Source organism: Thunnus maccoyii, chromosome 8 (genome assembly GCF_910596095.1).
Source record: "Thunnus maccoyii chromosome 8, fThuMac1.1, whole genome shotgun sequence".
In the NCBI taxonomy this organism is placed as follows: domain Eukaryota; kingdom Metazoa; phylum Chordata; class Actinopteri; order Scombriformes; family Scombridae; genus Thunnus; species Thunnus maccoyii.
The window spans coordinates 24,356,477-24,383,393 of NC_056540.1; the positions used below are offsets into that span (position 1 = coordinate 24,356,477).

Below are 26,917 nucleotides of genomic sequence, written 5' to 3' on the forward strand. Positions count from 1 at the left end.
GATGTTGGACCTTCACTGAGCAGAATGATGTATGTTTAGTGTTTGACTCAAACACTGGTTTCACATTAATCTGCTTAAGTGGGAGAATTTCTCTGTGCTCACCTTAAATCTGAGTTTAAAGGACATGGCTGGCCATTTTCTATATTTGTCTCATTGTCAACAAATTGCATGTGGAGAAACCAAACCAACAATGAATAAATCTCACTTACAGGTATTGTCTGTGTATCCGAATGCTATTCTTCTGTGCCATAGACCTCCATAGTTATCCAAAAACTATTAAAAACATGTCCATGAGCCACACTGTTGCACTTGGTGACATGTTTATCCATTATGAAGAGTTTGAGCACGGTAGTCTGTTCAGAAATGGCTCCAAACACTAATAACAGCGTCTTCAGTGAGTGGTTAGATGTTCATTTTTCATTTTGTGTCACTTTTACAATTAAAAAGTGTCAAAATTGTAGTTTTACAATATTGTGAATGTTTAAGAAGTGAACAATTTTATGAGGTCACTATAGAGTATTTATATTATTGTCAAATTACATTAATTTCCCAAACTAACTTGTAACTTCCATTGTCTGATGAATGTTCATCATGAGAATGATGATTCAATACTTTTATATATGTGTAATGAACATATAATTTCACATGTTACATGACATTACAGTTTAGTTTCCAATGTGAAAGCACTTCAACAATGACTGCTCAGTGTTCAGGGGCCAGCAAGGGACTGAAGCTGGGCACATCACAAGTGTGTAACTTTAAAACCACAACGTTATCAATGTGATCAAAGTCTTGTTTTGTTCATTTCTGTCTTTTAATGAGACACAAACACACTGATATAACATCAGTAAACATATTCCCACTGTGAATACACTCAAGGTTTTGCTTTTATTAACAGGAGCAACAGGAGCTTCTCATAATCTTGGACATGACAAGTCAACAGTGGATCAATCAAACGACCTGGTAATTATGCTTCTGGTAAATATATGGTGTATTTCCCTGCTTTCACTGGCTAGGTGTAGAGATCTTGAAGTGGGAGTGTGATGAATATTTTGCCTACTTTTTCCTTTTTCCTTAAGTAAAGTAAAGTGAGTTCACTGTTAAGTAACATAATGTTTGTTCCTATATAATAAACATGGATAGAGTCAAGAGTTATAAATACAAAATAGATCACTTAGAAATATGATAGGAATATTTTAAAATAAGTGTATGTATCTAAGACGATGTAAAATAATCAGATATGTCATTATAGACATATTATAGGAACATTATAAAGTGCATGAAATAAAGTAAATGAACAAGTGCACCAAATGATTTTAAGTCGGTACTTGTTGATATTGCTCACATTTTTAATACAGTCCTGTTCAATAATATAACACATCTGCTACTTTCATGACAGAGGAATGAATAATCAATAACACATTTCACGTTTAGGCTAATGACATTTATTAAATAAGCCATCTAAGAAAGTAACTTCATTGTTTAGTTAATGATGTTACAGTCGTAATCTCTAAGTTTTTTATAAAAACACAAATATTATATTTTTTGCAGGATGGTGAAACAACAGCAGTGAATTATGCAGCGCTGGATTTCTCCACACAGAAAGTGAAAAGAAGGAATAAAATGAGGAGAGAGAACACACAGGAGTGTGTACTACGATGTTAGATCAGATTATCACACCCAGCAACACCCCTCTCTATAGGCAGAGCAGGACCTTTACACTGCTCCCCAACTTTCTGCAGAGGTCTGTAGCTTAGCTCGCTTTAAAGTTACAGTATAATGTGCACAGACAGCGACAGGAGGAAGTTGAATATCAGTCAGAATGTGTTTTCTGAAAAGTGTTGCACCCAGCAGATTTCCAGACAGACTGCTCTCAAAAGTTGAGAAAGATTTAGTTCTTGAGAAAAACAAACAATCTAAACTGCTTTTCATTTCAAAATTCAAATTTCATGATGCATATTTGTTTATTTAAAACTAAAGTAAAACATGTACACAAACATCAGTTTCATGGAATTGATACTAGATGAGCACCATATGAGATTTTCAAACCTTAAAAATGCAAATCAGATAAAAAAGGCAAATAGGAAACTCTCCTCATGGCTAATTCATTTCAAACCAACTCTTTCAAGATGAATCTTTTAAAAAGCCAGTTTGGGTGTCATCACAAGCTTGAGACAGTAAACAAGATATAAAAGATATGGTATACTAAAGACTATTCTAAATGTTTAACTATTAGATGTTATTTTTGCAGCATGATGATTAATTTTCTTTTTTGAAATAATGATAAAAACAGAATGATACACAAAACATCTTTTATCCAAAATTGAAAAATCATTGTGTTACAGAGTTCAGAGGTGAAAGGCATGTGCTAGAACAGCTTAAACACTATTTTCACAGATAATATGACAGAGAAAAACTTAATATAAGAAACAATCTGGTGTGTGAATTAATCTGAACCCTGAACCCTGACAGTATTGTAGACACAATTTTCTTCTGCTGCTTTTGCATTCCTTCTCCCTGCTTTGCCAGCTTTCTTCTTGGTGAAGGTTGGTGCAGAATAAACCAATGAGTCCTGATATCTCTGAGGAAATAAATCCCAAAATATTGTGAGATGGCAAGTCAATGTAAGCATGTGCAAACAGATAAAACATGCTTTTCAAGTTACATATTATCTTTAAATTCCTTACCTGCTGACTTTGTTGACCACCACTGGCTGTTTCAGTATTTGTTTGCAGAGCAACAGCAGCTGTATTATAAAATAATAATAATAATAACATGACTTATATGCAGCACTGATGTGAATCTAAAGATGTTATAGCTGTTACTGAATACTGAGTAATTTCTCTTACCGTTCCAACAATCACAAGATTTTCTCTTGATGCAATATATGAGGAAGGCTGTTACAACCAGACTTATAGCCACAGCAGCACACAGCAGGTAGATAATTGTGTTGGCCTTCTGTAAATCCCACCTGCTGACAACTGAAGCATCATGAAAATAATAAAATAAAATAAATAATTTGATGTTACAAAGTAGCAATAACTAATTTATGGTATGTGAAAAGATAAAATGAAGAAGAATAAATGTTTTTTGATAGTTGATCTAAATGGATTGTACTTGACTCCTAATAAAACACATAGAATAATTTCACCATTATATAAAAATTAATTTACCTTCAATGTCCAGTTTTGTTCCATTTCCAAATAATATCTCCCCACATGTGGCCACAGCACAGTAGTAAGTCCCAGCATCAGACGAGCTGACGTTCTTAGAGAAGCTGTAGAAACATTTCTGTGGAGAGCGAATCTCAGGACTCTTTTTACATTCATCGCCGCTGTTTCCATGAGCGTAAGTAAAACTGGGATGAGATTCATCTGATCCAGCTCTGAACCAGTACACTCTGTGTTCTTCTGGACACTTTTTATTCTCAGAGTCAGAGAGCACTGAACACTGGAGAGTCACAGAGTCTCCTGGATGGACTGAATCAGATGGAAAGTCTTGAGTGATGGCAGTGATATCAGGTTCTGGTCCTGGGGAAGTGAAAATACAAATTATGAAAGTGTTTTACTCACTTTAATGAAAACAGTTACACACGTTCATTCATATACAAAGAAAACTTTCTTATAAACTATGGAAACATTAAAATGTAAATATGTAAACTGCTGTTATAAATGGTGTTGACTGTAAGCAGATAAACTGATGATTACATTTAAGGAATGTGAAATCTTTGCTTGCTGACTTTTATTTACCTTTAATCCTCAGAAATGTTCCGTTCAAAAATGTCATCTTAAGGCGGTCTACTTTTATACAGTAATAAAGTCCAGCATCGCTTAGCTTAGCTTTATTTATATGCAGGACAAATGTCCCAGGCTCTTGTTTTGTTGTAATGTGAGTAATCTTATTAACACCATCATGATCAAAGGCAAATGTTCCTCCCAAGAATTCAGGTACGTTTCCAGAAACAAGCCTGATCCAGAACAAGGTGGTTGCTGCAGACACAGCTTTCTGGCGGATACATGTCAGAGTCACATTATCTCCAACATTAACAGTCTTTGTCACAAAGATCTGATCGTCTGCACATCCTGAAAAAAAGATAAAAAATAAACACAGAACAATAATGAACAACAGACATGGCTTCATATATGCTTTCTGCTAAATTACTGCAAGAAGATGACAATATAACTGAAATATATTTGGAGTAAAGCTGACTTTATATACTTACGCCCAACTCTGAGCATGAGCAGGATATAAAATCCAAACAGCATTTTCTTGTTAATTCAGGTAAGACAGCAGTTAATTTAAACAGTATCAGAGGATGATCTGCCTTAATGTAATCATATGAAATGGGAGGGAACAATTTCAGAACAATCTGATTGGCTGCTCGTTATGTTGGCGTTTCATTGTACTACCACAGTGGAAATAATATCAAACATCTTTCCAACCTAAACACATGAAACAACACCAACAGCAAGCTTTTGTTTCATGTTTCATGGTGTGTTTCTATTACTGACACTGAGAGTAAACACAAGAGATGATTTCATTCAATCTTGACGTGAACTACAATAATCTCAAACACTCTTGTTCATAAGATTTCTTCTGGATTTCCACAATATTTGGATGGACTTTTCAGCTGATAGTTATGGTCAAGTTGTTTAGGACACACACAAAAATCACCATAAATTGGAATTAACTTTATCCTGATGGGGTCATGTATCAAGAAATGTTTGGATGATTTGTCAGATTTTCATTTGTGGGAAGAAGTGACACTTTTAGAGCATTGTTGTCATTACTATAATATTTGTTGGCCAGTAGCCAGTTTCCAGAATCCCTAAAAAAAAAAAAGGGGGTGATATATTGTCCATTTCCAGCACGATTTATCTCAGTCTTTTGTCTATACTAACCCTATCAAACTCAAAATCAAACTAAAAGATGTTCAGAGACATCTCTCCAAACAAAACCTTGATGTTGAGTAATTCTGCAAACCCAAGATTATGTTTAATGGTGGAGATTTCAATTGCTCAAGATTTCGATTACAGCAACTTAAAGTCCCCCTCCACTCAAAAATGTGTTTTGCTTCTTGTTCCTTCAGTTGGATGTTCGGCCTTCACTGTGCAGACAGAGTTTTACACTGGAAGGCTGTTTTCACATTCATCCACTAAAGAGGGAAAGTTTCTCTGTGCTTGTTGAAAATCTGAGTTTAAGGGGTGGGCCTACGAGCATGATTTGTGACATCACAAGTCTTTTGTAAGCTAATGTAGTCCAATTTATACAAGTGTGATGTGGACACTTGAAGCCTCCAGTGCACATACACAGAGAAACGACTTTCTGTGAAGAAGGACACATCTTGTTTCCAGCAGTTAAAATTTTGAAATGAACAATATTTACATAAGACATTGAGCAAGTGTTCAATGTCTTTTATTTTATTTTTTACTGCAACTTAAAGTCCCCCTCCACTCAAAAATGTGTTTTGCTTATTGTTCCTTCAGTTGGATGGTCGGCCGTCACTGTGCAGAATGATGTGCAGAGTTTGACACCAGAAGGCTGTTTTCACGTTTATCTACTGAAGAGGGAAAGTTTCTCTGTGCCTGTTTAAGAGGTGGGCCTATGTGCATGATTTGTGACATCACAAAGATGGAGGGGCCATCTTGAATATTGTAGGAGGCAGCCAATCCAGATGTTCCACATCATCAATGATGACCCGCCCACTGTGCCTGTCAGTCACATCAGCAGGAAGAGCTGACGACTCTAGTCAGGGGGCTGGTGAAAGGAGAGCAGAGCACAACTCTATCATAGAAACTAATTCAGCTGCATGCAATTTAGAATTCTGACTCAACTAACCTGCATGTTTTGATCTGAGAAAGGGGAGAAAAATCACAAATAAAATAACATCAAGATTTGAACCCAAGACCTTGTTGTTGAGAGGCAGTATGTTAATCACCGAGAGACTTTCCCAAAAGGGTGTTTTTTGTAGTAAAAGGAAGCTTTTCACATGCAGTAAAATAGTAAAAATGCCACCTTGCTACCCCATGAACAGTGGTGGACACATTCACAATAACAAGACAGAACCAGTTGACATGATAATGCAGTCAAGTGCAACACCACAGGCTCTGGTATCAAAAGAATACAACAGTGGAGGTTTCTGACACTCTACTTCCTTCACCTACTTATATGTAGGTGTAATTGTATAGAGAATGAAACTAGATAAATTGTTAATGTAAAGGGTCAACACTGCAGCAAAACTTGCCTGAAGATGCTTTCTATTTGTGGTTGAGTCTGACAGTCTGAGTACTACAAGTGTTGAACAACACATCAAAATTATCGTACTGTACAGATAAAGCAGTGGTTCCCTGACACAGTGGTGTGTCCAGCAAGGTGGATACAGGAACAGTAATAACTGCAGTAAATACTTTCATGTACTTTGTGTCCTGCTTTGTACTTTCTGCTTTTTCTTTTTGTGTACAGTACTGCTGGCAACTGACAAATAAACAGACACAGATAAACACACATTCACAATCAACACTAGCCAACAAATGACGCATGGAAAGTTAGGTGCTATTGTGGTTGGGCTTTCAGTGTAAGGTGTTATTTTCATTGGTAGTTGCTGTGAGAGAGGGAGTGCTCATTCACTGGTCCCACCCCGGTCGATTTCAACCATGATCTGAAAGTTAAGTTTGTCCGATTATTATTTGACCTCCTTACTAAAGTTTGTTCATGTGTCTATGGTTGTACCTTTAAAAACACAATTTATAGACATTATTTGTCCTTTAAATTAGCATTTCAAACAATAATTTCAATTTTTTCGATAAAAATGAGACTGCCGAAACCTCTTGCAGCTTGTCTGTCCTGCTTTAACCTCACTACCTACAGTATGTCCTGTTGAAGCTCACAGTCAGGTCTGTTCTGAGTAAACAGCCTCAGTTGTTGGTCAAAGGGCGGAGAAATGGCCCACCACAGCTTTTGTTTCAGTATAGCTGCAACATGTGGCTTTGCTCGCCTGTTCTCAAGGCAGACGTGCAGAATGTATTTACAAAGTGCTATGAGACAAGAAAGATGGAGGTGTTTATTCCTTTGAGTAGCTGTCTCCTTACATTTTTATGCTGCATATTTTTAGTAAATATTTTCTTCAACAAAGAAACTTCAACTTACCTGTGAGTTCTCCACATCTCTTGACTGTCTGTGTAGGTTTGGCCACGTTTCCTCAGGCTTTCCTCTGCAACTGCCCCTCAGACCAGCAGGCTACCACTGATGCTGTAGTTAATATTATTTCAAATGTCCCATTTCCTCCTCTTATCCTGATTTGAACATCCAAATTCTACCAAATACAGGTTTGGAATTAAATTAGTAATGTTCTCATTAGGCTATTCATCTACTTTAGTGTAGATTACACAAACAAAACAACACAAACTGCAGGTTCAGGATGAGCACTCTGTGTGTGTGGGGGGGGGGGGGTAGCACCCACTACTAGTTACACTCAGTAGCACTACTAGCTGATGTAGTTGTAATATTATACAGGAATGAATAATCATAACTTCAAAAGCATTTTAACTTATATTATCTCAAATCAAGGACTATTTTAATGCACAACTCAGAAGGTGATTTTTGCTCCTCAAGACTTAAAAGGGCCATTTTAGTAGAGGACTAGACCTTACTGCCAAACCACCCCTGAGAGTAAACTTGCACCTCTCATTTACCCTGTACGAGAAAATGAGAGAATAATTGTAATAATGACAGCACATCACAGAGCGGCCAGATAAAAGCAGAGATCATTACATGGAGCAATAATTCCATCTAAAGTCTGACTAAAACTGAAACATAAAGATATAGTCAGCGATTCTAATCCAATACACTTTTTGTCAAATTCAGTGAATATCTTCTCACGGTCCGCTAGCTGTCTGTTCTGTGTGAGCGTCGAGAAAAAAATCCAGTGTCCATTCACAACACTGGCTCTGTAAATGGGCATGCAAAAACAGCGGCTTGGAGCAAGCCACACAACATTACTCTGGCCAATCAGCAGGGGGCGTTCATGCTTGTGCACAGGACAGGGGGAAGTCATCAGAGCAGCTGTCTGTGTGAGGACATGATAGTCTCCCGTCTCCAGCACCCGACTGGTGGGGGAGGGCTGACGAACTGGAGAGAGAGAGGCCGTGGCCAATTCATATGGAAAGCGTTTTCTCACAACAGATACGCTCCATTTTATTAAATGTATCAATCCACACTGAATCCGAGACATTCTCATGGAGACCCCCCGCGTTTTTTTATGCTCCAAGTCTGTTTCTGTCATGTTTAGTGAAGCATAATCTGAGCAGACAGCAGTTTAAATCACACAAATATTGTGCTATATATGTGTTTTGAACTCATTAACTGATCAATGAATCAATAAATACAAACTGTCGATTTCTTCCTGTGGAGCGGATATGCAAACTTTTTTGGTTCAGTAAATTTCTGTAATTCAGTTGGCCGCTTCTGTGGACAGAGACACCGAACCCAGGTCGAGTGAGAAGCGAGGAGGCCGCAGAGAGGCGGAGAGTGTGGATGGACTGTTGTGCTCACATGAGATGATTTTTTTCCCCGCTCGTGATAAAGTGTGAGAGGAATAGAAGTGACTCTACAGCTGACACATCGCTTTGTACTTGCCATATTTCTCTTTTGGTTGTTGCCATGGTAATACGTGTCCATGAATTTGGAGGGCGGAGCTTCTGAGGGAGCACGAAAGGAGTGGTGTTTTTGTTTGGGTGTTTAGTTCAAATATCAACAGTCTTTCTCCAGAATGACTGACTTTACCTTTAAACAAAGCAGTATGTAGAAGTCAAAATAAGTCACTTTCCATCGAACATTTGACTGTTTGTTAATTCAGACACTTTCGCGCTGTAGGGAAAAGCTCCGCTCTCTCTCTAGCCCCATTTACTCATCCCATTCAAGGTGGGAATACTGCCTGTAATCCGCCTCACTGTTCTGGTACAGATAAGGAGTGGAGGGGGAAGAGTTGCTCCGCCAATAAGCTGGCTATAGAGGTAGTCACAGAATCGGATTGACTGTGTGTGTAAAACAGACAGCTGGCACAGCGGGACAGGGAACTGACGCTGTTGTGTTAGCCCATATTCAGACCAAATCAGGCGGTGTGGTGTACAGCTGCAGGGTTGAACAGAGGTGTTGAGGTGTTTGTGCTTTAGAACGTAACCGCTGTGAAACAATAAGAAAATAACATTTTATTGTTCTGATTCACTGGCTTTCTCACTACCAGTGCTCCCTCTCTTCTTTCAGTCTCTAGGTCACTCGACCACAGCTGTCATCCCTCTCTCACTAGTGCTAGCTCTCTCTCTCTCTTTTTCTCACGTCTTTTTAAAAATGAGTTGAGAAGCCGACAGAAAAGTCTAACTTAACTTTCAATGTTATATAATTTATGTAACGTCTGGAACGCTGGCATGCTATGTAAAAGCACACACAGAGATGGCTTTAGGCTGGCTTTGTGTGGATCAATGTAAAGAAATCAAATGCAGCTCAAAGGCAGATCATCTTTACGGCTATGCTGCGGGTTCTCTGTATAAAAGAGGCTTTTCTCTTCGGGGACTGAACCAATTGCTGAAAATAGTAAAATGATCATTGATATAGGCTGCTTAAATATATCACCTGATTTCGGGGACTGTGTGATGATACGTTTATTTTTAAAAAGACAAAAAGTGGGGTAGCAAAACCATAACTTTGCTCCCCCTAATTGAATAATGGGGATGCATTTGCTGCACTTGCTCCATTGCTCAGGCGCCTATGGACATGCTGATATTGTTGCATCAGGCCCAGTTGTTGTGGGTTAGTAAATAGCTCCAATGCGTAAACTAATTTCCCATTAAAAGCCCTGCACACCAACGGCACACCCACACAGGTGATTTCACTTATTCTGGCTGATTCTCAGATCTGTGTGGGTGTCTACAGGCTGTTTGATTGACATCTACATGACTCTATTGTTGGTGTTGTTGCATCTGTTACACCTTTATCATTGTTATTATTTCGAGTAATCCAGTGACCTCATCTAGACCCCAGTATAGTTTTAACCTTGCGCGGGTGAACCTGAGCAGAAGCCTAATCAGCCAAAATAACTGAAAGCACCTGTGTGCGTGTGAATAATTTCAAGCTAAGGTATCGCGTTTGCTATTTCTAGCTTCATTACAGGCACCCCTACACATTTGTGCCGACAGTTTCATGCTATTTTACACTCTGTGGTGGTAATGTGGCTAGAAACACAGCATTGCTACAGGAAGAGGAAAAGACTGCTAGCTAACAAACGTGGCTGTAAATAATGCAGGTTTGAAAGTATGAAGTAAATGTTTTTTCAAATGTTTTATGAGGAAAGAGTTACAGTATGTCTCAAGGAAGCACACAATGTGTTCTGGTAAGAAACAATGAAAATATAACTCTTTGTTTAAAAGAAAATTACAGTCATCTTTGTGCCTGTGCCGTGTGCGTGTGTTGGTAGGTGGCACTATACAAACATAAAGGTAAAAACATCCATCTTTAAACACATGGACATAGTTGTTAGACAAAGGCATCTGTGTTTGTGCTAATCTAAGCTAAACACAAGAACAGGAAATTGAATTTAATGATACTTCAAGTGGTCAGAATAAAGAGAATGCTTTGGAAACAATACAAACACAACAATTACGTGCATGTACATCTCTTATCAATGGAAAATAGATCACTGGTTTGTCTAAGAGGAAGTTCATGCTCTGCGTTTCAGCCAATCACCATGATTTCCATTTTGTAAATGTTGATCACCTTGTAACCAAACCTTCCATCTGGGTGAGAAGACATCAGTTGTGAAGACGAGAGCTGTACCACAATGATCCGACGACTGGCTGCTTTGATTCTTCTTTCTGCAGTGTGTAAGTACAATTCTCATCAGATGTGAAAAACCATTTAGTCTGAGCAGTCTGTGATAATAATACATATGAGACAAGGTCTTGTAAAAATTTACATTTTTCATTGTTTTAGTGCTGTTGTCTAGTAAGTCCCTTCTGTTTTTCTTCAGCTCTGATTCAAACTGCAGAGGTTCCTCACCTGATCTCTTTGACTTTGGTTGAACCTGGTGACAATGTTACTTTTCATTGTACAGTCTCTGAGAATGACAGATTCCTTCTCTGGTATAAGCAGACTCTTGGACATATGGGCCAAACAGTCGCTTCTGGACTCGTTGGCAAAGTAACAGTCAGTGACCAATTCAAAGAGTCTCGTTTCACTGTCGCAAAAGATGGTGCTCAGTATTCTCTCATCATCAGAAATGTAAGCAAAGAAGATGAAGCAACATATTTTTGTCAAAGTGGAGCAGCATATTCACAGACGTTCATCAATGGCACATTCTTGGCTGTGAATGGTAAAAATAATTTGTGCCTTATTTCAATGATCATTTACATTTTTAAGTCATTCACATAATTTAGATTGTAAATTCCTTTTGTTGCATTTCTTTTTAAATGTTGTTTTACTGAATCACACAGACAACAAACAGCAGAAATCAGTCTATGTGAAACAAAGTCCGGAGACAGCATCTGTCCAGCTGGGGGACGTACTGACTCTTCAATGTTCACTGCTTTCCAAGAACACAACAGAAAACACAGATCAGTGTCCAGGTGTATGCAGTGTGTACTGGTTCAGAGCTGGATCAGGAGGATTTCATCCAGGCATCATTTATACTCACAGGAGTGATGAACGTTTGGAGAGGAGCTGTGTCTACAGTCTGTCCAAAACTATACAGGACTCCTCTGATACTGGGACTTACTACTGTGCTGTGGTCACATGTGGAGAGATCCTGCTTGGTGAAGGAACTAAAGTGGACACAAGTATGTATTTACAGTTGTATTTAAATTATAAATAGATTTTGCATAAATGTATTTAGCCTGGTTAAAATATATTAGATTTTGGCTTTTTAAAAATGTATCATTAGTTTGTTGCTTTCTCCAAAGTTTAAATTTCCCCTCCACTCAAAAATATGTTCTTCTTCCTGCTACTTCAGTTGGATGTTTGAACATTAGCAGAAATTTGCAGAATGATGTATGTGCAGACTTCTTGTAACAATCCAACAAGTTTGGAAGCCAGTTCTGGTCTAGTTTGTACTAGTTCTTACTCAAGTGTGATGTGGGAACTTGAAGCCTTGAGTGCACATACACTGAGAATTGACTCTTTGGTGAAGTTGGAAACATCTTGTGTCCAGCAGTTGAACTTTTGAAATGAACAATATTTACATATTCATAGATTATGGATTTTTAATAAGGGAGAAGGTGTAGATGCAATTTCAAGAATTTAAATGAGGTTTTTTTTATATTTCTTAAAATATGTCTTGAGGGGATTTTTAAGAAGGTTTCATAGAGCCCTATTTTAACCACACAAGTGCAACAACAAGTGCAGAGTGGTAGGTCTTGGGTGCACTGACTGTGTGGGTGTCTTCATGCACACTTGCTATTTTGGTTTATGTATGTGCAGCAGCACCAAGTGCAAAAAGGCTGGGTGAAGGTGAATGAAGATCAGTTGGTGTGATGATTATTAAATACTCTTTCAGTCAGTCACATTCCTGATCTCAGCTCAGAAACAGCTGTGCCAATCAAAGTTAAGCATGATAATGAGAGATGAACAAAGGGAAAGGTTTTCTTCAGGAAATGTCTGCGCCACACCATGAACACTCATCACCACAAATCCAAAGACAGATGGTGTAGGGTTTTTCATCAGTTTTATTTTTATTTATTTATTAGTTTATTTGTCTGGGACGATGCAAAAAATATTGTAACAGGTTAAAATAACATGAAACAGATGTATTGCATATAAGATTTATAGCCAAGTCTAATTTGCAACCCCTGTCCCTGGTTAGGCTTTTCTACTTAAAATAGTCATAACGTATCACTACCAGAAATACATTAATTAAATAAAGTTCATAATAAATAGTGAGTAATAGTTGATTAGGCTACTATAATAATGTTAAAATAAAAAAAATTAAAAAAAAATAATTTGATGAAGTTTATATGATTGCATTGGACTGACACTAATTCATCCATAATTATCATTTATAAATCAAATTGTGTTTATCAGCATTTGTCAAGTCCAAAACTCAAATGAAAGGAGAGGATACTTTTGACTAAACAATACACATACTCTATGTATAGAAAGTAAAAAGTAAAATACTCTTATTCCAACACCAACTCAACAGTTATTTAGATTGTTGACAAAATGTAATTAATACCACTCAGTTTCTATTAGCAAATGATTACTCCTGACAGTCCATTAATAAATAAAGTTTAATGTCTCTTTGGAAATTTTTTGGTTCCAGGATCAGGGTTGGATCCAGTTGTCGTTCTACTTGGAGCGCTGTTGGCCTGCTGTGTGACTGTGATTGCTGTCCTTATTTTCTACATTAATGGGAGGAGAGTTTTTGAACATTGCAATGGTAGGTTCACCGTATCTTACTTTTTGTTTCAATTAAATCAAATCAAATCAACTTTATTTATATAGCACTTTACACACAACACAGTTGATCCTAAGTGCTTCCCAGCACACAGAGAGGAAGACAAAACAAAACAGAGAAAAGAGAGAAAGAAGAGACAGACTTACAGAGACTTCAGGAAAAACATCTGGGCTGGATTAAGTTAGTCACAGTTAAAGGCTTATGAATAGAAGTATGTCTTAAGATGACACTTGAAAATCTCAATGATGGGGGAGAATTGGATGGTGGGAGGAGCAGAATTCCATAATTGTGGGGCAGTAATAGACTAAGCCCTGTCCCCGTAGCACTTTGTCCTGGACCTAAGGATAGACAGTAGTCTTTGGTCAGATGATCTCAGTTCTCTGACAGTGTGATACGGGTATAGGAGTTCTGTAATGTAAGAGGGGGCAAATCCATTAAACACTTTGTAAACAAACAGCATTTTAAAATCAGTTCTTTAGCTAACAGGCAGCCAGTGTAGAGAGGCAAGAATGGGTGTGATATGTTCCCTCTTTTTTGACCTTGTCAAATCTCGTGCTGCTACATTTTGAACTAGTTGGAATTGTGATAAACAAGATTGTGTGATACCAAAATATAACAAGTTGCAGTAATAAAGGTGTGAAGATATGAAGGCATGGATGACTTTCTCCAGGTCAGTGGTACAGAGAACTGATCTGAGTTTGGAGATGACACGGAGCTGCATGAAACTTAACTTTACAACCTGATTTATTTGTTTGTCAAACTTCAATCTTGAATCAAAAATGCATGTGATTTAACAGAAGGCACCAATGGGCCAAGATGAGGAGAAATAATTTTGGTTGAATTCTGTGGTCCAAATAAAATAACTTTTTATTCTCATTGAGGTGGAGAAAATTTGCAGCCATCCAGGATTTGATGTCTTGAAGACAGTTATTGAGGTTGTTTAGTTTGTTGTAGTTATTGGGCTCTAGGTGGAGGTAGATCTGTGTGTCATCCGCATAATCTGCAGTGAAAGAAATGTACATTTGATTAATGTGACCTAGTGGAAGCAAATAGAAGGAGAACAGGATTGGACCAAGAATAGAGCCTTGGGGGACACCATAGGACAAGGGGGCAGAAGAAGAAGATAAGTTGCTAATAGAGACACTGAAGGATCTGTTGGACAAATATGAAGAGAACCAGTTTAATGCGGGGCCAGAAACCCCTGCCCACTGGTTTAACCTGTGAATGAGAATGGAATGATCTCCAGTGTCAAAGGCTGCAGTTAGGTCTAAGAGCAAAAGGACAGAGCAGTTACTTGAGTCAGCAGATAAAAGGAGGTCATTTATTATTCTCAGTAATGTAGATTCTGTATCATGAAGAGGTCTGAAGCCGGATTGGAATTTTTCAAAGATGCCCTTTCGAGCCAGGTGGGACAACAGTTGATTAAAATCTACAGTGTCAAGGATTTTAGAAAGACAGGGGAGTTTGGAGATTGGCCTGTAATTATTGAGGACTGTAGGGTCTAGATTCTGTTTTGTTAAAAGTGGCTTGACACTGGCTGGTTTCCAGGAAGCTACTGATAATTGAAAGAATGCTGGGGCCAATGGTGCCAATAACGTCTTTGAGGAGTTTAGTTGGAATAATGTCAAGAGAGCAGGTGGAGGTTTTCATAGAAGAGATGATATGATGAAGTTCTGGTAGAGTGATGGAGTTAAGGGAATTTAGAACTGCGGTGTTCTCAGAGGAGATGGACAGGCTATTTACAAATGGAATGATACTAGCTCTGATGTTAAGTACTTTGTCTTTAAAGAATTGTAGGAATCCTCACATTTAGAGACAGATGCTTCATAATATGAGGTGGGAGTGGAGGAGGTGACAGACTTTAATATGCTAAAAAGTACCCTGGGATTATGACAGTTTTTGTCAATGAGATTAGAAAAATGTTGAGCCCTAGCATTTTTGACAGCCAGCTGGTATTTCTCCAACAGATCCTTCAGAGTTTGAAATGAGATCTGTATTTTATCCAGCTTCCACCTCCGCTCTTCCTTTCTGCATGCTCTCCTTATTTCTCTAATATTACTGTTATTAAGCCATGGTAAGGCCAGAGGCTTTCGTATTTTAGTTCTGACTGGTGCAACAGAGTCAGTGGTGGCCAAAACATTACTGTTAAAAAGTGAGACAAATTCTTCTGTGCTCACATGAGATGGTGCAGTCTCAATACTGGTGGTGATGGGAACCCCTCTATAGGCTTCTGCAAACCTAGTGGCAGTGGAAGAATTTAACATGCGGGAACGAAGAAGTGCAGGGTGGACATGAGAAGCGTGTGGCAAATTGAGATAATAACTAATAGCCCTGTGATCAGAATGGTTAAAATCTTCTCTCACAGTGTTGTAGATAGAGAGACTTGAGGAGAGAACTATGTCTTGGATGTGTCCTTTAACATGGATTGTTTACAGATCACTGGAGACCAAAGGATTCAAATAAATTGATAAGATCATGGGTCATGGCTTCAGAGGGACAGCAAATGTGAATGTTGAAATCTCTGAGAATGAGAATATTGTCATATTTTGGAGCAATGTGGGAGAGGAGATCAGAGAATTCATTGATAAAGTCCATATTGGGCTTAGGGGTCTGTACAGTAGTAGGCAGAAGACTGGTGAGACGCCATCTATCACAAAAGCCAAAGGTTCAAAAGGTGAAACAGGCCCTATGGAGATAATGGAGCACTTGAGGGCATTTTCGTGAATTACGGCAACCCCACCACCTCGTGTGACCTGGATTGATGAAAATGAGAGTAGCCTGGAGGATTGGCTTCGGTGAGAGGGGAGGGGTCATCAGGGGTAAGCCATGTCTCAGTGATGAAAAAACAGTTTTGGGACATAATGACATCTTGACAGATAAATGATTTGTTAGACAGCGATCTCACATTCAGCAGACCAAATTTGGAGGGAGGGAGGGAGGGAGGGAGGGAGGGAGGGAGTGTGTGGTGAGGATGGAACTATAGTGTGTGTAATAGTAATAAGATTGTCATAATTTACTGAACAGGATACTGTGGGAACAGAATTATGGTGTCTGAGTGTTAGGCAGATTGGGATGTGATTAACAGGTAGTTCAGCTGAATGTGAGTTTGACAGTCCATGCCCCATGAGTGGTAGGGGTAGATTTGGCCAGTTGAAATTTCACTCATAAAAGGGACCCTGCCAGTGGATTTATGGTGGCAGTGAACGTTATTTTGATTATTTTGGCAGTGAACATTATTTTGATCATGTGTGTGGATTACCTCATGGCGGCATGGACTGTCTCAGACCCTCTGACAGGCATTCTGAAGGTTAACCAATGCATAGTCAATTTTTCCAGAGAGCAATCTTGCCCCGTGTAGGTTGGATGGAGTCCGTTGGCTCTGTACAGTTGGCTGTGGCATGTCCACGTTCATTCTGCTGCATCGGATTCTTGTTTCAGCTAGGTGTGCAGTGACAGCAAACGGGAAAACCAACCATAGCCCTGCCCAAGGGACGGGATCGGACCAGAAATGAGGATGCGTTTCCCAGTGTCTTGAAGGGCAGAGATGAGCAGTTGGAAGTCAGCATGGAGGATTTCTGACTGTTGTTGGCTGATGTCATTTGATCCCACATGAATAACCAGGTTGGAGCAGTCTGGATGACATTCAAGGACAAAAGGCAGTTTATCACAAATGTCTTAAACACGGGCTCCAGGAAAGCAGAACATGTGGGCACCTTTGGCTCTGATGTTCCTTACCATGGAGATTCCGATAATCAGTGTTGAGGGGCGAGGCAGAGAAGGATATTGTAGCTGTGGTGGTGGCAGATCAGACTGGGGATGTACCTTGGTGCTCCAATTATTTTGCCTAGAGAGGCGAGACTGGGAATTCCCAGGCCTAGGCCCTTTCTCTTACAGCTAATCTGAGAATCTATGGATGTCCTCTTTGAGGTTAGTTATGTTTCTGTTCGCCTTCTGGAGCAGCTGGCAGTCTTCACAGGGCATTGTAGCTCCTGATCCAATCAGACTGTTGTGAGGGAGACGGATGTTAGCCTCACAAGTGGTAGACCACGACCAAGTTAAAATCCCCCTCAATTCAAAAATGTGTGTTTCTTTTTCTTATTTCACTTGGACGTTGGACCTTCACTGTGCAGAATGATGTATATTTAGAGTTTGACATTCAAACACTGGTTTCACATTAATCTGCTGAAGTTGGAGAGTTTCTCCGTGCTCACTTTAAATCTGAGTTTAAAGGACATGGCTGGCCATTTTCTGGCCATGTGCAGAGACCAAACCAACAGTGAATTAATCCCACTTACAAGTATTGTCTGTAGTTTCCAATGAGCAAAGCACTTCACCAGTGACTGTTCAGTGCTCAGGGGCCACAAAGGACTGAAGCTGGGCACATCACAAGTGTGTAACTTTAAAACCAAGACCTTATCAATGTGATCATAGTCTTGTTTAGTTCATTTCTGTCTTTTAATGAGACACAAACACACTGATATGACATGAGGAAACATATTCCCACTGTGAACACACTCAAGGTTTTGCTTTTATTAACAGGAGGAGCAAGAGCTTCTCATGATCTTGGACATGAAAAACCAACTGTGGAACAATCAAACGACCTGGTAATTATGCTTCTGGTAAATATGTGGTGGTGTATTTCCCTGATTTCACTGACTAGGTGTAGTGATCTTGAAGTGGGAGCGTGATGAATATTTTGCCCACTTTTTCCCTTTTCCTTAAGTAAAGTAAAGTGAGTTTACTGTTAAGTAACATAACGTTTGTTCCTATATGATAAACATGGATAAAGTCAAGAGTTATAAATACAAAATAGATCACTGAGAAATATGATAGAAATATTTTAAAATAAGTGTATGTATCTAAGACGATGTAAAATAATCAGATATGTCATTATAGAAATATTATAGGAACATTATAAAGTGCATGAAATAAAGTAAATGAACAAGTGCACCAAATGATTTTAAGTCAGTACATGTTGATATTGCTCACATTTTTAATACAGTCCTGTTCAATAATATAACACATCTGCTGCTTTCATGACAGAGGAATGAATAATCAATAACACATTTCACATTTAGGCTAATGACACTTATTAAATAAGTCACATAAGAAAGTAACTTTATTGTTTAGTTAATTATGTTACAGTTCTAATCTCTAAATTATTTATTAACACACAAATATCATATTTTTTGCAGGATGGTCAAGCAAAGGCAGTGAATTATGCAGCGCTGGATTTCTCCAACATGAAAGTGAAAAGAGGGAATAAAATGAGGAGAGAGAACACAAAGTGTGTTTACTCTGATGTTAGATCAGATTACCACACCAAGCAACACCCCTCTCTATAGGCAGAACAGGACCTTTACACTGCTCCCCAACTCTCTGCAGAGGTCTGTAGCTTAGTTTGTTTTAGAGTTACAGTATAATGTGCAAAGACAGCGATAGGAGGAAGTTGAACATCAGTCAGACTGTGTGTTTTCTGAAAAGTGTTGCACCCAGCAGATTTCCAGACAGACTGCTCTCAAAAATTGAGAAAGATTTAGTTCTTGAGAAAAACAAACAATCTCAAATGCTTTTCATTTCAAAATTCAAATTTCATGATGCATATTTGTTTATTTAAAACTAAAGTAAAACATGTACACAAACATCAGTTTCATGGCAATGATAGATAAGCGTCATATGAGATGTTCAAGCCTTTAAAATGCAGATCAGATAAAAGAGGCAAATAGGAAACTTTCCTCATAGCTCATTAATTTCAAACCAACTCTTTCAAGATGAATCTTTTAAAAAGCCAGTTTGGGTGTCATCACAAGCTTGAGACAGTAAACAAGATATAGAAGATATGGTATGCTAAAGACTATTCTAAATGTTTAACTATTAAATGTTGTTATTTTGCAGCATGATGATTCATTTTCTTTTCTGAAGTAATGATAAAAACAGAATGATACACAAAACATCTTTTATCCAAAATTGAAAAATCATTATGTTACAGAGTTCAGAGGTGAAAGGCATGTGCTAGAGCAGCTTAAACACTATTTTCACAGATGATGTGACAGAGAAAAACTTAATATTAGAAACAATCTGGTGTGTGAATTAATCTGATCCCTAAGCCCTGACAGTATTGTAGACACAATTTTCTTCTGCTGCTTTTGCATTCCTTCTCCCTGCTTTGCCAGCTTTCTTCTTGGTAAAGGTTACTGCAGAATAAACCAATGAGTCCTGATATCTCTGAGAAAATAAATCCCAAAATATTGTGAGATGGAAAGTCAATGTAAGGATGTGCAAACAGATAAAACATGCTTTTCAAATTACATATTATCTTAAAATTCCTTACCTGCTGACTTTGTTGACCACCACTGGCTGTTTCAGCATTTGTTTGCAGAGCAACAACAGCTGTATTATAAAATAATAATAATAATAACATGACTTATTCACAGCACTGATGTGAATCTAAAGATGTTATAGCTGTTATTAAATACTGTTTGATAGATTAATGTTGAGTAATGAGTAATTTTTCTTACCGTTAAAACAATCACAAGATTTTCTCTTGATGCAATATATGAGGAAGGCTGTTACAATCAGACTTATAGCCAAAGCAGCACACAGCAGGTAGATAACTGTGTTGGCCTGCTGTAAATTCCACCTGCTGACAACTAAAGCATCATGAAAAAAAAATGAATAAAAGAAACATTTTAAGGTTAAGAGAAAGGAATAAGTAATTTATGGTATTTGATAAGATGATATGAAGAACAACAAATGTTTTTTGATAGTTGATCTAAATGTATTGTAATTTACTCCCAAGAAAACACATACAAAGATGATCATTTACCTTCGATGTTGAGTTTTGTCGCATTTCCAAATAATATCTCTCCACATGTGGCCACAGCACAGTAGTAAGTCCCAGCATCAGACGAGCTGACCTCCTTAGAGAAGCTGTAGAAACATTTCTGTGGAGAGCGAGTCTCAGGACTCTTTTCACATTCATCACCACTGTTTCCATGAGCGTAAATAAAACTGGGATGAGATTCATCTGATCCAGCTCTGAACCAGTACACTCTGTGTTCTTCTGGACACCTTTTATTCTCAGAGTCAGGGAGCATTGAACACTGGAGAGTCACAGAGTCTCCTGGATGGACTGGATCAGATGGAAAGTTTTGAGTGATGACAGTGATATCAAGTTCTGGTCCTGGGGAAGTGAAAATACAAATTATGAACATGTTTTACTCACTTTAATGAAAAAAATTACACACATTCATTCATATATGAAGAACACTTTCTTATAAACTACGGAAACATTAAAATGTAAATATGTAAACTGCTGTTATAAATGGTGTTGAATGTAAGCAGACAAGCTGATGATTACATATAAGGAACGTGAAATCTTTGCTTGCTGACTTTTATTTACCTTTAATCCTCAGAAATGCTCCTTTTAATAATGTCATGTTAAGGCGGTCTACTTTTATACAGTAATAAAGACCAGCATCGCTTAGCTTAGCTTTATTAATATCCAGAACAAATGTTCCAGGCTCTTGTTTTGTTGCAATGCGAGTAGTCTTATTAACACCAACGTAATCAAAATCATATGTTCCTCCCAAGAATTCAGGTATATTTCCAGCAACAAGCCTGATCCAGAACAAGGTTGTTGCTTTTAACTCAGATGTCTGGCGGATACATGTCAGGGTCACATTATCTCCAACATCAACAGTCTTTGTCACAAAGATCTGATCGTCTGTGCATCCTGAAAAAAAGATAAAAATAAACACAGAACAATAATGAACAACAGACAGATAAAATCATATATGCTTTCTGCTAAATTGCTCCAAGAAGATGACAATATAATTGAAATATCCAGAGTGAAGCTGACTTTTTATACTTACGCCCAACTCTGAGCACGAGCAAGATATAAAATCCAAACAGCATTTTCTTGTTAATTCACGTAAGAAAACAGTTAATTTAAACAGTGTCAGAAGATGATCCGCCTTAATGTAATCATATGAAATGGGAGGGAACTATTTCAGAACAATCTGATTGGCTGCTTGTTATGTTGGTGTTTCTGTGTACTACCACAGTGGAAATAATATCAAACATCTTTTCAACCTAAACACATGAAACAACACCAACAGCAAGCTTTTGTTTCATGTTTCATGGTAGGTTTCTATTACTGACACTGAGAGTAAACACAAGAGATGATTTCATTCAATCTTGATGTGAACTACAATAATCTGAAACACTGCTGTTCATAAAACTTTTTTTTGTGATTGTTGGGGTGATTTCCAGCACAATTTATCCCATTTTTTGGTCCATACTAACCCTATCAAACAGGACACCAACAGGAGTTCAGTGACAACAACTTTGATGTTGAGTAATTCTGCAAACCCAAGATTATGTTAAATGTTGGAGTTTTCAATTGTTCAGTATATATAAATACATATTTTTGTTACAGCAACTTAAAGTCCTCCTCTATTCAAAAATGTGTTTTGCTTCTTGTTCCTTCAGTTAGATGTTCAGCCTTCACGGTGTAGAATGATATATGTGCAGAGTTTGACACTAGAAGGCTCTTTTCACATTTATCTACTTTTGAGATGAACAATAATGGCATATTCAAAGATTTTTCAATGAGGGAGAAGGAGATGTCATTTTAAGGATTTTAACTAGAAAATTGGACTTTTTTATTTTTGGAAAAAACATATTAGACACATTATTATTCTCAGCAGAGTATTCTTTATATATCTTACAACATGTCTGGAGGGGATTTTAAGTAAAACTACTTTGTTATTGTTCGGGAAAGATCATTGCAATGGCAATAAACCACAGTATAATGACAGACTATGACAGACACCATACTTCATGAACTGCACACTACTTCCTGCACTGGAACTGAACATTAGCACTGGATGTTAATGTCAGTACCCACTGTAGAAAAGTCTATATAATACTTACTACTTACCTTAGAAACAGTTGTAAAGCCTGATATATATTGAGACTGTCTTTCTCCAGTTGACCTTCCTCAACTAAGTTCAACAATTTCTTCATCTAAACCATCACCCTGTCTCTCAGACCCCATCCCAACTATGCTGCTTAAGGAAGTCTTACCCTTAGTTAGCAATTCTTTACTAGATATGATCAATCTGTCTTTGGTAACAGGCTATGAACCACAGTCCTTTAAAGTAGCTGTAATTAAACCTCTTCTTAAGAAGCCTACTCTTGATTCAGGCATTTTAGCCCGCTATAGACCCATATCTAATCTTTCTCTCTAAGATCCTCGAGAAAGCAGTTGCCAATCAGTTGTGTGACTTTCTACATAACAATAGTTTATTAGAGAATTTTCAGTCAGGATTTAGAGCACATCATAGCACAGAGACAGCACCAATGAAAGTTATAAATGATCTCCTAATGGCTTCGGACAAAGGACTCTCTGTACTTGTCTTGTTAGATCTTAGTGCCGCATGTGACACCATTGACCATCACATCCTATTAAGAGACTGGAACACTTAATTGGCATTAAAGGAACTGCATTAAACTGGTTTAAGTCCTATTTATCAGATCAATTTCAGTTTGTACACGTTAACGATGAATCCTCCATGAAGGCAAAAGTGAGACACGGAGTTCCACAAGGTTATGTGCTTGGACCAATACTATTCACCGTATATATGCTTCCTTTAGGTAATATTAAAGTGTAATGTGTAATATTACACTCCATAAATTTTCATTGTTATGCGTATGATACTCAAATACATTTATCAATGAAACCAGATTAAACTAATCAGTTAATGAAACTCAAGCATGCCTTAAGGACATAAAAACCTGCATGACCTGCGATTTTCTGCTACTAAACTCAGACAAAACTGAAGTTATTATGCTTGGCCCTAAACACCTTAGTAACACATTACCTAATGATATATAGTAACAGTAGAAGGCATTGCCCTGGCCTCCAGCACCACTGTAAAGAATCTGGGAGTTATTGATCAGGATATGTCCTTTAACCCCCACATAAAACAAATCTCAAGGACTGCCTTTTTTCACTTACATAATATTGCAAAAATGAGGCACATCCTGTCTCAAATAGATGCAGAAAAACTAGTCCACGCATCTGTTACTTCTAGGCTGGATTATTGCAATTTTTTATTATCAGGCTGCCCTAATAAGTCTCCAAAGACTCTCCAGCTGGTCCAGAATGCAGCTGCGCGTGTACTGACAAAAACTAGAAAAAGAGATCATATTTCTCCCATTTTAGCTTCACTGCATTGGCTTCCTGTTAAATCCAGAATAGAATTTAAAACCCTTATCTTCACCTACAAAGCCGTTAATGGTCAGGCACCACCATATCTTAAAGAGCTCATAGTACCCCATTACCCCACTTTAACACTGTGTTCCCAGAATGCAGGCTTACTTGTGGTTTCTAGAGTCTCCAATAGTAGAATGGGAGGCAGAGTCTTCAGCTATCAGGCCCCTCTCCTGTGGAACCATTTTCCAGATTCGGTCCTAGGTGCAGACACCCTCTCTACATTTAAGATTAGGCCTAAAGCTTTCCTTTTTGATAAAGCTTATAGTTAGGGCCAGCCAGGCTTGCCTTAGATCAACCCTTAGTTATGCTGCTATAGGCCTAGACTGCCTGTAATTTGCTCTTTCTGTACATCACTGCAGTCTTTAAGTCATATGACTCACCAAACAGAAGATAAGATTTGCAATAAACTTTTCACTAGCTAAATTTACATTTTAAAGGGGGTACAGATGCCACTAGCCTTTAAATATTAATATCACCCAAAATACTGCATATCTGTAAATAAAGAGGCCTAAGTCTCTAGGTCTGGTGTGAAATCCTGCAATAATATCTGTAGAACTCAGTTAAATAGGAAATTAGTAAATCTAATATTAAATTTAAAAAAAAATGCATCCAGCCCTTTGCCACACTGATACACAAAGACAGAGGGGATGTCTTACATATTATGGGAGGCAGCCAATCCAGATGTTCCACATCATCAATGATGACCCACCCACTGTGCCTGTCAGTCACATCTGCAGGAAGAGCTGACGATTCTAGTCAGGGGGCTGGTGAAAGGAGAGCAGAGCACAACTCTATCACAGCACTATCACAGAAACTAATTCAGCTGCAGGCAGTTTAGAATTTTTTACTCAGCTAACCTGTATGTTTTGATCTGAGAAAGGGGACTTGTGTGAAAAAGGGAGAAAATTACACATAAAATACCTCAGTTGAGATTTGAACCCAAGACCTTGTTGAGAGGCAGCATGTTAATCACTGACAGGCTATCCCAAAAGGGTGTTTTTTGTAATAAAAGAAAGCTTCTCACATGTAGTAAAACAGTAAAAATGCCACCTTGCTTCCCCATGAACAGTGGTGGACATATTCACAATAACAAGTCAGGACCAGCTGACACTATAATGCAGTCAAGTGCAACACCACAGGCTCTGGTATCAAAAAAATACAAAAGTGGAGGTCTCTGACACTACTTCCCTCACCTACTTGTATGTAGGTGTAGGGTTAGAGAATGAGAATGAGAATGAAAGATAATGAAAGTAGATAGATTGGTAATGTAAAGGATCAAAACTGTAGCAACACTTGTCTGAAGATGCAGTTCTGTTTGTGGTTGCGTCTGACAAAAAACTAACCCTAACCCTCTTACTACTACAAGTGTTGATATGACACATTAAAATTACCATACAGTTTAACCAGTGGTTCCCGGACACAGTGCTGTGTCCTGCTCTGTGCTTTCTGCTTTTTCTTTTGTTGCACAGTACTGCTGGCAACTGACACATAAACAGACACAGATAAACACACACTGACAAGCAACGATGGCCAAGAAATGACGCAATGTTGTGGTTAGGCTTTCAATGTAATCTGTTGTTTTCATTGGTAGCTGCTGTGAGAGAGGGAGTGCTACTCATTCACTGGTCCCACCCCAGTTGGTTTGACCCATGATCTGAAAATAAAAGTTTGCGCGATTATTATTTGAGCACCTTGTTATAGTCTGTTCATGTGTCTATGGTTTCACTGTTAAAAACAGACATAGACATTATTTGTACTTAGAATGAACATTTCAAACAATAATTTCAATTTGTTCAATAAAAAATTAGCCTGCCGAAAGCTCTTGCAGCTTGTTTCTCCTGCTTTAATCTCACTACCTACAGTATATCCTGTTGAAGCTCACAGTCAGATCTATTCTGAGTAAACAGCCTCAGTGGTGGGTCAATGGGCGGAGAAATGGCCCACCACAGCTTTTTTCTCAGTGTAGCTGTTGCATGTGACTTTGCTCAATTGTTCTCAAGACAGATGTGCAGAATGCCTTTACAAAGTGCTGTGAAACAAGAAAGATGGAGGTGTTTAGTCATTTGAGTAGCTGTCTCCCTACATTTTATACTGCATTTTTTAGTAAACATTTTCTTTAACAAAGAAACATATTACACACAACTGTGTGGTTTTGGTCACATTTGCTCTGGCTTTCCCCTGCAACTGCCCCTGAAACCTGTAAACTACCACTTATGCTGTAGTTAATGTTATTTCTAATGTATCCTCCTCTTAAGCCTGATTTGAACATCCAAATTCTAACAAATACAGATTTGAAATTAATTTAGTGACATGCTCATTAGGCTATTCATCTACTTTTGTATAGATTACACAAACAAAACAACACAAACATCAGGTTCAGGATGAGATTAGCTTAACGTAATGCAAACACTGAAAGCAAAACAGCTAGCCTACACTGGGAGGCAAAAAATACAGCTCCAACTCTGGCAATAACTAAATTGTTTCCCTTTTGTCACAGCCCAGCTCATAGGCTGTGACAAAATATGGGAAACCAGACAAGTTTTTGCAACTTAGGATAAGTGTTTATTTACAAAATAATAAATGAGAATGAAAAAAACGTGGAAGTCAGTAATCAGTACTGTAGGCATGTGTGGATGTGTGTGTCGGCAAACAAAAAAACAAAACAGCCATGCCGTGCCCCGCTCGGAATGGAAGAGGCGAGATGAAGGAGGAGAGAGAAACTCTGTCGAAGGCCAAGCTTTAAAGTCACGACCACACCGGGCCCAGGTGTGGCTCATGATGGCGATGATGATCCTCCACCCTGCCCCGGATCCTGCAAGACAAAAGGAAACCAGCAAACGGAACGCAGGAGCATCTAGTGGAGTGGAAGGGTTGTCACACTTTAGCTATCAAGTTATGTGCCAGTGCACCCGAAAACATCATTGGGGTTTTGTCTTTACTGTGAAGACATGATGATTTTGTTGCATGCAGCCATCAGGTCCATTTGTTGTGGGTCAGTAAAGAGCTCCGATGTATAAGCTGACTTCCCATTAAAAGCCCTGCGCACCCATAATACACACACACACAGATGAATTCACTTGTTGTGGCTGATTCTCATATCTGTGTGGATGTCTACTAGGGCTGTCACGATATCAGATTTTCACAACACAATTATCGTGGCCAAAGAAATAACCATATATAAGATAAAGATAACCATA

General features: G+C 38.3%; 2 protein-coding genes across 2 annotated transcripts; one reads left to right on the forward strand and one right to left on the reverse strand.

Annotated features, from left to right (window-relative positions):
• Nucleotides 1-1,365: 1,365 nt before the first annotated feature.
• On the reverse strand, nucleotides 1,366-4,511 carry LOC121901580 (signal-regulatory protein beta-2-like). The gene is made up of 6 exons (XM_042418413.1): nucleotides 4,223-4,511; nucleotides 3,750-4,082; nucleotides 3,174-3,530; nucleotides 2,850-2,981; nucleotides 2,688-2,746; nucleotides 1,366-2,581 (listed from the first exon to the last, which is right to left on the reverse strand). The coding sequence occupies exons 1-6, from the start codon at nucleotides 4,263-4,265 to the stop codon at nucleotides 2,447-2,449; spliced, it is 1,059 nt and encodes a 352-aa protein (XP_042274347.1). The 5' UTR covers nucleotides 4,266-4,511; the 3' UTR covers nucleotides 1,366-2,446.
• Nucleotides 4,512-10,575: 6,064 nt separating this feature from the next.
• LOC121901464 lies at nucleotides 10,576-18,783 on the forward strand. Its single transcript, XM_042418256.1, has 6 exons — nucleotides 10,576-10,874; nucleotides 11,021-11,362; nucleotides 11,484-11,825; nucleotides 13,304-13,420; nucleotides 17,978-18,042; nucleotides 18,634-18,783. The coding sequence occupies exons 1-6, from the start codon at nucleotides 10,832-10,834 to the stop codon at nucleotides 18,781-18,783; spliced, it is 1,059 nt and encodes a 352-aa protein (XP_042274190.1). The 5' UTR covers nucleotides 10,576-10,831.
• Nucleotides 18,784-26,917: the final 8,134 nt, after the last annotated feature.